The sequence below is a fragment of the Myotis daubentonii genome, chromosome 16, assembly GCF_963259705.1.
Source record: "Myotis daubentonii chromosome 16, mMyoDau2.1, whole genome shotgun sequence".
NCBI lineage: Eukaryota > Metazoa > Chordata > Mammalia > Chiroptera > Vespertilionidae > Myotis > Myotis daubentonii.
This window is the reverse complement of record NC_081855.1, coordinates 25,216,420-25,232,618: the sequence shown is the minus strand read 5'-3', so window position 1 is coordinate 25,232,618 and position 16,199 is coordinate 25,216,420. Positions and strand designations below refer to the sequence as shown.

The 16,199-nt window shown below is 48.2% G+C and overlaps 1 protein-coding gene across 1 annotated transcript in view; it reads left to right on the top strand.

Moving 5' to 3' along the window:
• Positions 1–14,810, top strand: part of SUPT6H (SPT6 homolog, histone chaperone and transcription elongation factor) — a 34,101-nt gene extending 19,291 nt beyond the window's left edge. The window contains exons 20-37 of the mRNA XM_059669367.1: positions 604–680; positions 935–1,070; positions 1,348–1,485; positions 1,564–1,731; positions 2,879–3,006; positions 4,109–4,316; positions 5,440–5,587; positions 6,210–6,352; positions 7,241–7,381; positions 8,407–8,602; positions 8,990–9,228; positions 10,023–10,136; positions 10,305–10,429; positions 11,981–12,093; positions 12,815–12,892; positions 12,984–13,150; positions 13,552–13,739; positions 14,028–14,810. Of these exons, the coding sequence (XP_059525350.1) occupies positions 604–680; positions 935–1,070; positions 1,348–1,485; positions 1,564–1,731; positions 2,879–3,006; positions 4,109–4,316; positions 5,440–5,587; positions 6,210–6,352; positions 7,241–7,381; positions 8,407–8,602; positions 8,990–9,228; positions 10,023–10,136; positions 10,305–10,429; positions 11,981–12,093; positions 12,815–12,892; positions 12,984–13,150; positions 13,552–13,739; positions 14,028–14,214 (2,694 nt within the window). The 3' untranslated portion in view covers positions 14,215–14,810. The remainder of the gene's footprint in view (positions 1–603; positions 681–934; positions 1,071–1,347; positions 1,486–1,563; positions 1,732–2,878; positions 3,007–4,108; positions 4,317–5,439; positions 5,588–6,209; positions 6,353–7,240; positions 7,382–8,406; positions 8,603–8,989; positions 9,229–10,022; positions 10,137–10,304; positions 10,430–11,980; positions 12,094–12,814; positions 12,893–12,983; positions 13,151–13,551; positions 13,740–14,027) is intronic.
• The last annotated feature ends 1,389 nt before the right edge of the window (positions 14,811–16,199 follow it).

The window sequence follows — 16,199 nt, the reverse complement described above, 5'->3', positions numbered from 1 at the left end:
TGCACAAAATTCACACACGGGTGAGGTCCCTAGGCCTGGCCGGTGATCAAAGCACAAGCGTCTGGCATGGAAGGGCAGGTCCCAGCTGACCTCTGGGCCCTGGGCAGCACCTGGGCCCCCAGGCCCCTGCATGCCCCGCTCTGTCTGAGTCACCAGGCCCCCACCTGGCTCCGTCAGCACCTGGGAGCTGGGTAGCGGCCCTGCCCCCCGCTGCCACTGCTGGTCACCCCGCTCACACCCACCTTGGCCTGGTGCTGCCCACTCATCTGCTCCACCATCCCACTGTGGTTCCGCTTATCGGGGCCCATCTGACACCCGCCATATGGGTTCCACACCGCCCCCTGGTGGTCAGCACACATCATAGCGAGCGTTCAAACTCCCGGTCAAACTCCCAGTCGAGGGGACAATTTGCATATTAGGCTTTTATTATATAGGATTACAACCAGAGATCCTATAATCCCCTTGTTTTGTCTCCCAGTTCAACAGCGTATGACATATCATTATTCTCTGGTCTTGTAAGGTGCTGAGCTACTTAGGGAGAGGGAAGTTCCTGAAATCTCCCTGTCTTCAGAGCCATTTAACTCCAATTTTCTTTCAATCCAGGCTCAAGACATTGAAACCCTGAAGAAATTTCTTCTGAACAAAAAGCCTCATGTGGTGACAGTTGCAGGAGAGAATAGGTAGGAGGGCACCAGAAGACTGGGCTAGGCCTGGTTTAATGTCACTCATCTTTTATTGTTGGGTCTGGCATGTGCCTGTGTAGATCCTTGATAATACCCCATCCCAAAAGGGGGTATCCCTGGGAATATTGTACTTCTTTGTCTTCAGAGCTCTCTCCTCCCCCACAGCCCTTCCCCATATCCCAACCATGGGACTGTACATCCATGAGAAATTGTGCAGAAATAGCCCTGATTAACACCTCTTATTTCTCCAGGGACGCCCAGATGTTGATTGAGGATGTGAAGCGCATTGTGCATGAGCTGGACCAGGGCCAACAGCTTTCCTCTATTGGGGTGGAGCTGGTTGACAACGAGTTGGCCATTCTCTATATGAACAGCAAGAAATCAGAGGTAATGCCGGAGCCCTACCCTTGGGACCTGAACAGCCAAGAGCTATCAGTCCCAGAGAGATTTAATAGGGAAGCAAAGGTTACCAGGGCACTTAATCCATGCGAGGCATTCCATTCAGTCCTGTTTCAGACTGGGAGCCTCAGAGATTAAATTGGTCCCAAAAAAGCAGTCCCAGAGGAAAGGAGAAAGTGACTTAGAGTTAGATCAGTTTCGATTTTTCTCTTGCTCTTGGCACTAAGGGGACTTTATGGCCCTGCTAACCTTTGTTTGACTCTAGGCAGAGTTCCGGGATTATCCTCCAGTGCTGAGACAGGCTGTCTCCCTGGCCCGGCGCATCCAGGACCCTCTGATTGAATTTGCCCAGGTGTGCAGCTCTGATGAAGACATCCTGTGTCTCAAGTTTCACCCTTTGCAGGTGAGTAGGATTTGCCAGGTAGGCGTGGGTGGGAAGAATTGCACAGTAACCTTATCCCTGCCTGCTGTGTATCAACAGGAGCATGTGGTGAAAGAAGAGCTGCTCAATGCCTTGTACTGTGAATTTATCAACCGAGTCAATGAGGTTGGGGTCGATGTCAACCGTGCCATTGCCCACCCTTATAGCCAGGCCTTGATCCAGTATGTGTGTGGCCTGGGACCTCGAAAAGGAACACATCTTCTAAAGGTAGGATTGAATTGAATCAGAAAATAGGAGAAGTTTCCATATCCTTGAGCCTTTATACTTTATACTTGCCAGTATGATTTGACAAGAAGACCAAGTTCAGAGAGGTATAGGAACTTGTCCAGAGTCATCCAGCTAGTGAGAGTCAGAGTCAGACTTCAGACCAGGTGGCCACAGCTATGCTCTTCACTACTTTACTATAGTGGCTCATGGGAAAAATAGCCATAAGCCGTGATTGAAAATAGTTGGAAGAAGGTGAGAGAGTACTCAATACAAACCTCAGGGTAATGGCGTTTTTCCCAATGGGAAGGGAAAGGATTTCAATAAGGCGTATGCAGGGAAATTCAGAAGTATTGGTGGTAATTTTTTTTAAGGTGAGTGATGGGTACTTGAATATATGTTTATCATTAACTTTTTTTTATACTCGATATTTTTCCATTGATTTTTAGAGAGAGTGGAAGAGAGAGCAAAAGACAGAAATATCGATGTGAGAGAAACACATCAAATGGTTGCCTCCTGCACGCACCCCACCTTGGGTCCCCGGGCTAGGGAGGAGCCTGCAACCAAGGTACGTGCCCTTGACTGGAATTAAATCCAGGACCCTTTGGTTCACAGGCTGACGCTCTATCCACTGAGCAAAACCGGCTAGGGCTATCAACTTTTAAGCCATACATTGTAAAGTAGTTCATTAAAACAATTTTTTAGTGTGCTATCCCTCCCAGGAGCATGCCTACACCTTTCTTCCCTCTGAGGTGTGCATCTCCTAAACTCTAAAGGTCTCCATACCACTTGCAACCAGGAAGCAAAGGGCAGTGGCAGCTCGTCCCAGGCTAACCTCTGAACCTGTCTCCAAGACCCCCTTTTCTCTGACTTTCCAGTGAGCCAAAGCAGCCCAGCCTGGGCTCTCCTGTTGCTGCTTCTGTCCTAAGCCCTTCCTTCTTTCAGTTCCCAGCTTTAATAAATGCACTCTCACAATAAAAAATAAATAAGTAAAATAAATTTTTAGTAGCAGACAGTCTGGTATAGTGCTCATTTAGATAGTGGGCTGTAGGGACAGAGTCCCTACCAGGAAGCTTTCCCAGGAACCTGAAAGCAGGCTGGGAAGTGGGGCCTGCCCACTGCTCTGGCTCACTCCAGACCTCTTCCCTAGATCCTGAAGCAGAACAACACCAGGCTCGAGAGCCGGACCCAGCTGGTTACCATGTGCCACATGGGTCCCAAAGTCTTCATGAATTGTGCTGGCTTCCTGAAGATCGACACAGCCTCCCTAGGGGACAGGTGATGCCCTCTGCCTGGATAAACCAGGAGGAAATCCCTTGGGTTTTATTTGGGGACTTGAGGGGATTAGGGCTGCCAAAGGGCCACAAGCCTATTTAAATTAGGAAATGTTTTAAAAGTGAGGAAACTTTATTCAGTCAAGAGCCTCTGACCTATGGAAAAGATCAGTTCAATTACGTGAAACTTTTTTGTGAGAGAAACATAAGAACCAACTTAGTTTATAAATTAAGAACGGAAAACATAAGATTTTATTCATTAAACACAAATTTGTTGTTGCTGTGGTGTGTCGTGGCTTGTAAGGGTGGGAATAGCAGGAGCAATGGAAAAGGAGTGGGGATATGAGGAAGGGGGGAAGTGATTCAGTATGTTTTGGGATGATGTTATTGAGAGAAAGTTCTATTCACTTGGACTTTGGACTTCACTATTGACCTCTTCCTCTCCAGAAGTTATCAACTCAGTCTTTGGAGGATCTTTTCCACGGGCACATAGCTCCTCATTCAGTAATGGAAATCAGTGGGGAAATAGGCTCAAGTTCTAAAACTTCATTTTCCACCCAGCTTTGCTGTAACACTCCACGAATAACATAGGTCCATGTGAGTGCACGGGCAAGACCAGCCTGGGAAGGCTTTATGGGGGAAAATAGCTGTCAGCAAATTCTCAAAGGTCTTTTCCCCCTTTTTGCTGTATCTTATTAAGAGACTCATATAAGTTCATTGTATAAAATTCAACATATAGGAATTTATGCAGAAAGTGGAAGTCCCCCATAATCCCACCCCCCAGAGATAACTACTATAACAATTGATGTATATTGCAACTTTTCTAAATTTTATTTGTGCTATGCATTTACTAACTACCCATTTACTGCAAAAATGGGATCATTTGGTTCATAGTGTTTTGCAGTGCATTTTTCACATATCAATATATCATGGCCATTTTTCCATGTCAGCACACATAGATCTACCTCATTCTTTTTAATGGCTGTATAGTATTCCATTGTATGGAGGTACCCTAATTTATTTACCAGTTCCCTATTGGTGGACATTTGGACGGTTATTAGAAGCTTCTTGTTTTATATCCTGCCCCTTTTCTGCCTTTCCTTTAGCACTGACTCATATATTGAAGTCCTTGATGGTTCTCGAGTCCATCCTGAGACCTATGAGTGGGCCAGGAAGATGGCAGTGGATGCTCTGGAATATGATGAATCAGCTGAAGATGCCAATCCTGCAGGAGCCCTTGAAGAGATCTTGGAAAACCCAGAACGACTCAAAGACCTAGACCTGGATGCCTTTGCGGAAGAACTGGAGAGGCAGGTGGGTGACAGTGTAGAGCAGGGGTCCTCAAACTACGGCCCAGGGGCCACATGCGGCCTGCTGAAAACATTTATCAGGCCCGCCGGGTGTTTTTGCCGCCGCTGTGCATAGGAATTTGTTCATAGTTTTTTTTTAAACTATAGTCCGGCCCTCCAATGGTCTGAGGGACAGTGAACTGGCCCCCTGTTTAAAAAGTTTGAGGACCCTTGGTGTAAAGAGCCTGGCATAAAAGCCATCCCAAGTGGCATGGTTGGGAGGTCTTGGGCAGCAAGTCTTCAGAGAAATCCCCAATACTGTTGGTGTGAGAAACCTGATTTTCTCTTCTCTTCTCCACCCCCACCCGGTGCCGTACTGGGTTTCTCAAAGAAGTTTTCAGTTTACTTGTTAAGGAGCCAAGGCCACTACACTCATTGTGGGGGTGGGAGGGAGCTTGCAGGGGCTCAGTAGTAGAGTTTCTTCCTAGGCCCTCCTCCTCCTTGCCAACAGTGCAGCCTTGTGTTTATCTGTTATACATTGGGGTTCTGTGAAGCCCTTTTATCATAGACCAGTGTTCCATGGGTAGGAAAAGGTTTGAAAACCTTTAGTTAATCTTGGGGCAGCGGTTCTCAACCTGTGGGTCACAACCCCTTGGGGTCACCTAAGACCACCCTGCATATCAGATATTTACATTACGATTCATAACAGTAGCAACATTACAGTTATGAAGTAGCAACGAAAATAATTTTATGGTTGGGTCACAACATGAGGAACTGTATTTAAAGGGCCAGAAGGTTGAGAACCACTGTCTTAGGGCAGTGGTCGACAAACTGCAGCTCGCGAGCCACATGCAGCTCTTTGGCCCCTTGAGTGTGGCTCTTCCTAAGCCTTAGGAGGACCCTAATTAAGTTAATAACAATGTACCTACCTATATAGTTTAAGTTTAAAAAATTTGGCTCTCAAAAGAAATTTTAATCGTTGTACTGTTGGTATTTGGCTCTGTTGACTAATGAGTTTGCCGACCACCGTCTTAGGGGAAAGAGAAGCCCTGACAGGAACCACCTGGCTTACTCCTGTCATTGAAAGACTCGGGCTCAGGTTGGGGAACGGGTGCAAGGCTCTTCTTGATAATGGGCTTCTTCCCTAGGGATATGGTGATAAACACATCACCCTGTACGACATCCGGGCAGAGCTGAGCTGTCGGTATAAGGACCTCCGGACAGCCTACCGCTCTCCCAACACAGAGGAAATCTTCAATATGTTAACCAAAGAAACACCAGAGACCTTCTACATTGGTAAATTCTGGGTCTCTTTTTAAGTGGAGGAGGATATGTAGGGGTGAGGAATATGTGCTTACTGAACACATATAAATCAAACAATGATTCCAACAGAATGAGGCAGGTTTTTACTATACCAGGGGAGCTTTCAGAAAGATTATAGAGCCCTATCCTGGCCAGTGCAGCTCAATTGGTTAAGCATTATCCCATGCACTAAACTGTCACCAGTTTCATTCCCGTTCAGGGCATGTGCCTGGGTTATGGGCTCTATCCCAGTAGGGGGTGTGCAAGAGGCAGCTGATCAATGTTTCTCTCTCCCTCTCCCTTCCTCTCTTAAAAAAATATCAATAAACATATTTTTTAAAAAGATTATAGAGCACTAGACTGGAAGTCAAAACTGAGTTCAGGATCACATTATGTTTTTAACCTGCTGTGGAATCTTATGAATTCACTTTTAAAAGCCTCATTTTCCCATGTCATCAAATCAAGGGAAGACCTCCCTTTTCAAAGATGCAAGAGAAATCAGTTCAGATGCTATAAGACAAGTGTTCTGTCATTAAAAGGTGGTGGGAAGAAGTCGCCTCTCCAGTTCTCTCAACCTGTGCTCCCTGTTCTTCCCTCTTTTCACCCCTTCCTCCAGGAAAGCTCATCATCTGCAACGTCACTGGCATTGCCCATAGGCGCCCACAGGGTGAGAGCTACGACCAGGCAATCCGAAACGATGAGACAGGGCTATGGCAGTGCCCCTTCTGTCAGCAGGACAATTTCCCCGAACTAAGTGAGGTATGTGCTGCAGTGTTACCATGGTCACTGAATTTCTTTGAGTTAATGGTCTTAGTGCCCTCAAAAGGAATAGGAAAGCAGGAGTGTTTAGATAATGCTTTACCAAATGAATACACGAAGAAGGAAGAGGACTGGAACATACACAGGTCTAACATGAAGTCCCTCCATATGCTAGTCAGAAATTATATGCTTTTTTCTACTCTGGCTCAGCCCTGAATCCTGTTTCCCATTCTCTGGGCATCTAGCTCAACCAGATTAGAGATATGAGGACATGCATTTCTTCCCTGCAGGGTAGGCACAGTGTCCCTATACTAGTTAGAGACTCCCTTTCATTTTTTTGTTCTCCAAACACATTTTTAATTTTTCCCCACATTCTTCTAGACATCATCTGCCTTTTTTCATGGTCAGAACTCATTAAAGCCACCTGAAAGCTTTTTCTGGGTCTTCAAATGTTAGGCAGACTATAAAAGACCATTTCCCAATTTACCCAATAAAAGAAGCTGTTGGGATTTGTCCAGAATGTATAGAAAGCCAAGGGGCAACTAGTTCACTGAAATGAGTTCTAAGGAGACTGACATTGATGTTTCTCATGCCCATGAGGTCAGAACAAAATGGGAGAGAGGGGCCTCTGTTTCAGCTAGAATGTATAGGTTAGGTTAACATAAAAGATTGATCTGATGGCCAGTGGTGCCAAACATGAGTTATGAGTCAAATAACATTGGGGAACTTCACATTTTATGTTGGCAGGAAGTGGCTAACTCATTGTGTTTTCAGACGACGGTACCGGGTGTCAGTGGTAAAATAAATTATAACACCCTTGGCAGCTCTTCTGAATGTGTCATCTCCAGAATCTTAATGATCAAGCTTCTCTCCTGATGCTCTCTTTAGGTCTGGAACCACTTCGACAGCGGTTCATGCCCAGGCCAGGCTATTGGTGTCAAAACACGGCTAGACAATGGTGTGACGGGCTTCATCCCCACCAAATTCCTCAGTGACAAAGTGGTAAAGCGGCCAGAGGAGCGAGTGAAGGTAGATGAATGACTAGGCAAAGGCATCAATTTTCAGCTGCCTAAATTGGGCTCTCGTTAACATTGGGCTGTTCACACCAGAAGTTAGGCTGTGTTCCCAGTGGCTGCTGGTAGGGCGAGAATTTCAGGGGGATTTATAACTAGCTGAAAGAAGCCAGGGCAGGAAGCATTTGAGTGCTTCTGTTCTCTGCCTTGTGAACTTCAAGTTGCCAGCCCTTTGGGAGAGGGCTTTCGCTTCCTGTGTGGGAAGCTGTGATTTAGTCCAAGGGCAGGAAGCAGGGCACAGCATTAAAAGCTGCGAGACACAAAGCCAAGTTCCCTTTCGGTTCTAGTATTCTCCTGCCATTAATTATGTATATACACACTAGGCACCCGCACTTGACTTTTACATATGTTGTCTCTAATCTCACCGTCTGATGGGGAAGGACTATTTCCTTCTCTTCTAAGAGAAATTCAAGTGCCTTTTCCAGGATTACTCAGTCTGTAACATGGCTGGTCCTGGATCTGCCAATTCTCTGGTTCTAAGTGTTGTGAACCCGAGAACTGTGGACTTGGGAAGGCTGGGCAAAGACTCTCTTCCTGATAAATGAGGCTAGGGAGAGTTTCAAAAGGAGAGCTGTGCAGAGTGACTGGCTTTTGCCACTGTTTAGACAGATGGGTTCAATCAAGTCAAGGATAAAATCTAAAAACCAGCTCTTATTTTCCTTCCCCTCCAAAAAGGGCAGCCACACTTTGACCACCTCCTAGGAGCAGTAACAGGGCAACTTTGAGGGAGAAGGGAATAGTGCCAGTAACAGGCCAAACCCCAGTAGACTCCAGGTGGTTTTCCTGTCTAGAGGAAGAGGCATCTACAAGACACAGCCAGCAGTCTGCAGATCAGACTCAACCCTGAACTCATCTGCTGTTCAGTAGGTGGCTGTCTTTGGGCAAGTCACTTCATCTTTCTGCCTGAACTTTGATTTGTAAAATAGGGCATCGGGCTAGATCATCTTTGTCCCTTCCAGCTCACATATTCTGTGGATCTAGGTGGGAATGACTGTTCACTGCCGCATCATGAAGATTGACATCGAGAAGTTTAGCGCAGACCTGACCTGCCGCACCTCAGACCTCATGGACAGGAACAACGAGTGGAAACTGCCCAAGGACACCTACTATGACTTTGATGCTGAAGCTGCAGACCACAAGCAGGAGGAGGACATGAAGCGGAAACAACAGCGGACCAGTGAGTGCCCACCACACCTGTGCACCGAGGTCTTGGCAGCTCGCTCTCCAGGATGCACGTGCTAATGGCAGTTCCCCTTGCTCAGCCTCCCGATGGGAGTGAGTGCTCAGCTTGGAGGTGCTGAGGCCCAGAGGCATCAAAAGGGAGTCATTGGCAGGGCTGGAAACCAGAGTTTTCTTGGGTCACATTTTCTTTGCTAATGCATGTGACTCCTGTCAGTACCCTAGGAACCCAGGTGAACACATCTTTACATCAGAAAGTCCAGGCTCAGAGAGGTTAAGAGTCTCAGAATTCAATAGGGGGCCAGAAGTTAAGCCATGGTTTGTCCCATTGCTATTGGTTCCCAGTTCCATCACCTGATCTGTACTTCTTTCCTGCCCTCTTCAGCATATATCAAGCGGGTAATTGCACATCCATCCTTCCATAATATAAATTTCAAACAAGCAGAAAAGATGATGGAGACTATGGACCAGGGAGATGTTATCATCCGACCAAGCAGCAAGGGCGAAAATCACCTGACAGTGACCTGGAAGGTCAGTGACGGCATCTACCAACATGTGGACGTGCGGGAAGAGGGCAAGGAAAATGCATTCAGCCTGGGAGCCACCCTGTGGATCAACAGTGAGGTAAGAGCCAGCCCTCACTCACTTCCCATCCCCACGCCTGCCTCAGAAACAAGCCATTTCTGGCCACTTCACCTAACACTAGTTACTTGTATGCATTACATGCATGTATTTTAGCTACATAGAACACGAAATAGGTTGGTTGTGAAATAAGTCATTTGATATTAATTTTGTATATTTGCCCTTCGTCCCTGTCCTCCAAATTTTAAAATAGACTACCTAAAGCCCCGCCGGCATGGCTCAGTGGTTGTGTTGACCTATGAATCAGAGGTCACTGTTCCATTCCCGGTCGGGGCACATGCCAGGGTTTCAGGCTCAGCCCCAGTGTGGGGCCTGCAGGAGGCAGCTGATCAGTGATTCTCTCTCATCATTGATATTTCTATTTCTCTCCCTTTCTGAAATCAGTAAAAATATGTTTTAAAAATAATAATAAAATAAAGTAGACTACCTAAAGAGAGCCAGTAGAAGAAGAGGAGAAAATACATGCAGGCACATGCATGTGCACACACATCAAATTTCTCTGTCCTTTTTTCAATGGAGTGAAATTTCATGAAGTTCCCTGTTGTTCCCAAGGAGCAGGGAGAATCAAAGTTTAAATGATTTTGTGCCTTGTAAGCTTTAAATCTGAGCACAACTCAAACAGATGGATAAATTGAAGAGGCTTTGCAGTGGAGTGAGGCTGCAGCAGGACTGGGAAGTCCACCCCCTCCCAGGAGTTTTATTCTGAGTAGATGTGATGAAGGGCCAGGCGTCTCAGATCTGGATATGATACATGGGCCTTTACCTTCTTCCCACAGGAATTTGAAGACTTGGATGAGATTGTTGCCCGCTATGTTCAGCCCATGGCATCCTTTGCCCGGGACCTTCTGAACCACAAGTATTATCAGGATTGCAGCGGTGGGGACCGTAAGGTGAGCCCAGGGCCCCTTGAGGGAAGACATCACCCAGTCACTTAAGAATGTATGATTTCCCTTCAGTGTAGGGGTCCCTCAGCTGGTGAAGGAGGTGTACATGTATGCGCCAGACATTGTCTACCAAGCATGCTGTTATCCCAACCTCTCCCCTCATTCTACCCCCAGAAATTAGAGGAGCTGCTCATCAAAACTAAGAAGGAGAAGCCCACCTTCATCCCTTATTTCATCTGTGCCTGCAAGGAACTGCCCGGCAAGTTCCTACTGGGATACCAGCCCCGGGGTAAACCCAGGTGAGCACTGGTGCTGAGAAGGTGCTGCCGCTGGGGTCCACAGACAGGCTAGCAGGGGAGACAGAGGCCCTGGAGTAGTCCTCTCTCTGGTTCTGCCTAACTGCCTTTCCTCTGTTTAGAATAGAGGCGGAGGTTGGAGGTGGGGTAAGAGGATGATGATTTAGAGGCAAAAGGCAAAGATTCACTAAGAAAATGCTTTTCTCACCCTTTGCCTCTGCTCCCCCTCCCAAGGAGTGATGGAAATCTTCAGCTGCTCCAGCCACCTGGCTGTCCACGGTGGGCCAGCACACTGGTCTCTCCTTTTCACTGTCTGCTTCACCCAACCAGGGCTTCTGCACACAGTGGCTTGCTGTTGCGATGGTGTGCTGACTTCTCCCCACACAGGAGGGCTAGGTCAGGCAGCGTCTCTTCTCCCTACCATTGACCTGCTCTGCTTCCTTTCTGCCTGACCAACAGGCTGGCCTTCCTAGGTATTCTTTAATCTGGGACTCTCTAGTGCTCATACCAGCCTTCTCTACTCCCCCATCCTCCCTTTGGCCCTTAGCCAAGGCCTGTGCATTTCTGCCCTCATCCCTATGCCTATACGTGATGCACAGCACAGGCAATATTAGTAAGGGACTCAGCAGCCAGATGACAAGAAGCTCTGGACTCTGGACCCTGCGTTGTCTTGGGCACAACTGAAATACCATGCTCATTTCTGAGAAGCCTTTTCTGACTTACCATGTTTTCAGAGGTTCACTGCCAGGGATCTTTGGGTTGGAAACTGTCCCATGAGGACAGTTGAGCAAACGGGACCTTTAACCAGGAACAGAGGCAATGTGATAGCTTCTTGTGGAAAGGGGTACAGACTCCTTGTGTTGCCGAAGGAACACTTGAGTAGACGATTTAGGAAATGGCTTTCAGTTTAATATAAATGAGAACTTTGTCATACTTAGCATTGTCTGTTGACAGCTGTCCTTTTTTGAGCACACGGCTATTTTAGGTGTTGTGTGATTTATTCTTCACTCCCACCCTATAGGTTTAAGTGCTGTTATACTCGTTTTACAAATGAAGCTAAGATTTGTATTTAGTAACTTTGGACAGTCATTTAGGTGATGAGTAGCAGAGACAAACTGGAACTAGAACTGGGTATGAACCCAGAACCCATCCTCTTATCCACGCTCAGGTCTGCACAGTGTGGAATAAAGGCAGACTAACCACCTTCCAGAAGCACTTCCAGATTCCAGTTCATGGGGAATTGTGTTTTGCTCCCCTGGGAGACCTCTTCCAACCCTGACTGTCTGTGGCTTCAGTTTCACCCTCACCTACAGGGTGCTGCCATCACATGGTGGCCAAGGATGGTGGCCCAGCCCCCGAAGTCTTCCTCTGGCAGCCTGTACTCTGCTCCGCACACCTCCCCTCCCCAAAGTCAGGGTCAGAGACCGGCTCTTTCATCTCTTCTTTCCCCTAGCACCCAGTGTGACTACTTCACATGGTGGAGATCTGTTCTGGCCACGTTCTCACGGCTGGCCCCAAGTGGTATCTGATGCGTATTTCCTTCCAAAATCCCAGAATAGAGTATGTAACGGTGACTCCAGAAGGATTCCGGTACCGGGGCCAAATCTTCCCAACTGTGAATGGACTTTTCAGATGGTTTAAGGATCATTACCAGGATCCTGTACCAGGTGAGTTGTGCTCTCTGACTTCAGGGCTGTGGCTGGGGGGATACCTAAGCTCTGAATCACGGTATCACTAACTAGCCTTCTGTGGAAGGGGGTAAGGTACAGGCTGTCATTGCAGCTCTCTTCCTTCTACTCCAACCTCCTAGCACAGTGATGGCGAACCTTTTGAGCTCGGCGTGTCAGCATTTTGAAAAACCCTAACTTAACTCTGGTACCATGTCACATATAGAAATTTTTTGATGCCCTAACCAGTTTGGCTCAGTGGGTAGAGCATCAGCCTGTGGACTGAAGGGTCCCAGGTTCGATTCCGGTTAAGGGCATGTACCTTGGTTGCGGGTACATCTCCAGTGGGGGGGGGGGTGGTGCAAGAGGCAGCTGATCGGTGTTTCTAACTATCTCTCTCCCTTCCTCTCTGTAAAAAATCAATAAAATATATATTTTTTAAAAAGAAATTTTTTGATATTTGCAACCATAGTAAAACAAAGATTTATATTTTTGATATTTATTTTATATATTTAAATGCCATTTAACAAAGAAAAATCAACCAAAAAAATGAGTTCGCGTGTCACCTCTGACCCACGTGTCATAGGATCGCCATCACTGGCCTAGCATCGGGAAGTTCCTCCATCCACTTTGCCTGTGTCGCTTCATTGTTCTCAGCTCCTCCTTCAGTTCCCTGAATTATGAAACCAGAAACATAACTGACTCTGCCTATTTCCTGTAGGAATCACTCCCAGTAGCAGCAGCAGGACCCGGACACCTGCTTCTATCAATGCTACTCCAGCTAACCTCAACCTTGCAGGTAAGGAGCTCCCGCCCAGGACTGTGACTCAGAGGGATAAAGCTAGGATTTCACCTCTAATGTGCCCTCTTCCACCTCTTTGTGCTTACAGATCTGACACGGGCTGTGAATGCCTTGCCCCAGAACATGACCTCACAGATGTTCAGTGCCATTGCTGCTGTGACAGGCCAAGGACAGAACCCTAATGCCACCCCGGCCCAGTGGGCCTCCAGCCAGTATGGCTATGGTGGCAGTGGAGGGGGCAGTAGCGCTTACCACGTACGTGGCTTGGAGGGGAAGCTCTCTGTGGAGGGTGGGGAAAATGAAAGGGAACAGTCCTCCTTTACCAGCCTGTGTCCATAGACTGGTTGCTGGCAGTGCCCACCTTTATGCACAGATGGGCTTTCTCTATAACAGATGATCCTTTTCCTCAGGCCCGTTTGAGGGGAAAGGGAATAAGAGAAGGTTTGATCTTTCTGCAGAGTCCTTGGGATCTTTGGAACCCTCAAGCCACTAGAATCCTCAACTAGTCAGGACCAGAGGCCCTATTGTGCCTGGTCCCATTCCATTGGCCTCCCTATCTGCTCAGGAGAGGGTCAACTGGAAAGCTTTGCAGAAATTCATGGGAACCTTAAGTACACCCTAAACCCATCCCCATTTAACTGTTCACTCTTCTTCAGGTGTTCCCAACGCCAGCCCAGCAGCCAGTGGCCACACCACTAATGACCCCCAGCTACTCCTACACAACCCCAAGCCAGCCCATCACCACACCACAGTACCACCAGCTACAGGCCAGCACCACCCCACAGTCTGCCCAGGCCCAGCCCCAGCCCTCCTCCAGCTCTCGGCAACGGCAGCAACAGCCAAAGTAAGTATATGGGTGGTGGCATGGAGCAGGTTATTAGTAAGGGCAGGTGCTGTCAAGAGGCTAAGGGGCTTAGCATAGGCAGGTGCTCTGGACCTTCTGAAAGCCATGACCCAGGTGATGTTCCCATGAGGACTGCATTCTGGGAGATAACGGAAGAGGGCAGTGTGGCAGTTGGCCACAGCTACTGACCATAGGTATGAAGTCGATTTCTGCAAGGGTGGATGTTCACCAGTGATTGTGGAGCCTTCTAGTGTTCCAATCTGAAAGGCCCCTTCTTCCCTCTTCCAGGTCCAACAGCCACGCAGCCATCGACTGGGGGAAGATGGCGGAGCAGTGGCTTCAGGAGAAGGAGGCTGAGCGGCGGAAACAGAAGCAGCGGCTGACACCTCGGCCGTCCCCCAGCCCTATGATTGAAAGCACCCCCATGTCTATTGCTGGCGATGCCACCCCGCTCTTGGACGAGATGGATCGGTAGGGGGCCTGCTCCCAGGACTCTGGTTACCTCTGAGGCTGGGAGATGCCTGCCTCCTTCCCTGCCCCTCCTTTTCTGTCCATAAAGTGGCGTGAAGTGACGTTCTCTTTGGTGGTCAGCCTGGGTGGGTGACAGACTGGATGGCCTTCGAACTTGAGCTCAGTGTACGCTAGGCGACAATTCTCCCATTCCCGGCCCTCACCGACCACCTCTTCCTGGGACCAGGCTGGGAAGGGAGTGTGGCAGGGAGGAAGAAGAGGAAGATGAGAGTGGAACAGTTTTGTATTCTACTTCCCTACAAGCCATTTTGAGCTTCTGCCCTTACCTGACTCTGGGCTGGGACCGGGCAGCAAGCTCAGCACATGAGTTCCCCCAGCTCTTGTGGGGAGACAGATGCTATTTATTCAGTTTGGGGCAGGAGGAAGAGGACGGGAAGTATTTCTGACCTTCATGCCAACAACTTGGTGGCTATCAAAGCGGGATTGTAGGGGTCATAGGGTTGCAGTGCTAACCTGCCCAGCCCCCTCCTGGCCACCCTCACCCACCTGCTGCCACCACTGCTTCCTGCCTGTCATTTGAATAAACAGTGTTTCTACAGAGCACTTGACAAAGCCTCTCTCTCCCTCTCTGGTTCTTGAGGGGTGGCTTTCAATGCAGTGTTTGGAGCTCTGAGGGCTTCCGACTCCCTCTTCCAGGCCATTAGAAAGGCAAGTTACTCTGAGAAGCAGGCGGCTTCTGCACCAGATTGCCTGATATCACATTCCTGTTCCACTTCCCAGTCCTATGACCTTGAGCACACTCCTGTTATCTCTAAGCCTGCTTGTCTGTAAAGGAGATGGTGATACCTACCTCATCAGAGCATCTGTGAGGACAGATAGAAAGAATGTGTGAAGTGCTTGGCCCAATGCCTGGGACCTCATAAGGCCTCAGTAAATGTTAGCTGCTATTACTTCCACTCACACACAGCCACTGCTAGCCACTGTGCCTGCTACAGATGGCCCCCAACTTAATAATGATTCCACTTAAGATTTCTTGACTTTACAGTCATGCAAAAGCTATACACTTGCAGTAGAAACTGTACTTCAGATTTTGAGTTTTGCTCTTTTCCCGGGCCAGTGATAGGCAGTAGGATACTCTCCTGATGCTGCATGGTGCTGGGCAGCGGCAGTGAGCTGCAGCCCCCAGGCAGGCAAGCAATCACCAGGGCAAACAACAGTGTGTTCATTGTGCTGGATTAAGCATGTCAAACTCGCGGCCCACAGGCCACATGCCTCGTTTATGTGGCCCGTGTTAGCCTTTGACTTTGATATGCTTGTGCTAGATGCTTTTCCCAACTGTAGGCTGATGTAAGTATTCTGAGCACGTTTAAAGTAGACTGGGCTAAGTTGTTCAGGTGTGTTAAGTGCATTTTCGCTCTAACGATATTTCCAACTTACAGTGGGTTTATCTGGACATAAACCCATCGTAAGCCGAGGAGCACCTGTGGACTTCTTGGGCACAGTTGAGAAAGGCCACAGGTAAATCTGGGTTTCTCACCCTGAGCCCCTGCATATCTCTTCCCTTTTTGCCAGCTGGGCCTGAATGTCTGGCAGTACTTCTACACCAGTTAAGTGTGTCTGACCCAGGATGGGCCCACGCTGCCTGCTGCACACAAACACTGGCCCTGGAAAAGGGAGCTGGGCTGTTGCAGGCCAGTTCCCAGGCCTTGGTCCTTTCCCCAGCCCCACAGCCTCTTTTATTCTGGACTCTGATCTCCCTGTGTTTCTTCCCAAAGGTTTTGTCTCATAGCTCTGTGAGTCGGGGCTGGGAAAGTGAGGCTTTCCTACTCCTTTTCCTCTGCTTGAGGCTCAGCAAAGAAGTAAAAAAAAGCCACTGCTGCCCAAACTTGGAGAGCTCCCTTCCTTGCCTTTTTTTTTTTTTAAATGAGAGAGGGAGAGGGAAAAGGGGAGAAACATCAATCAGCTGCCTCCTGCACTACCCCACTGGGG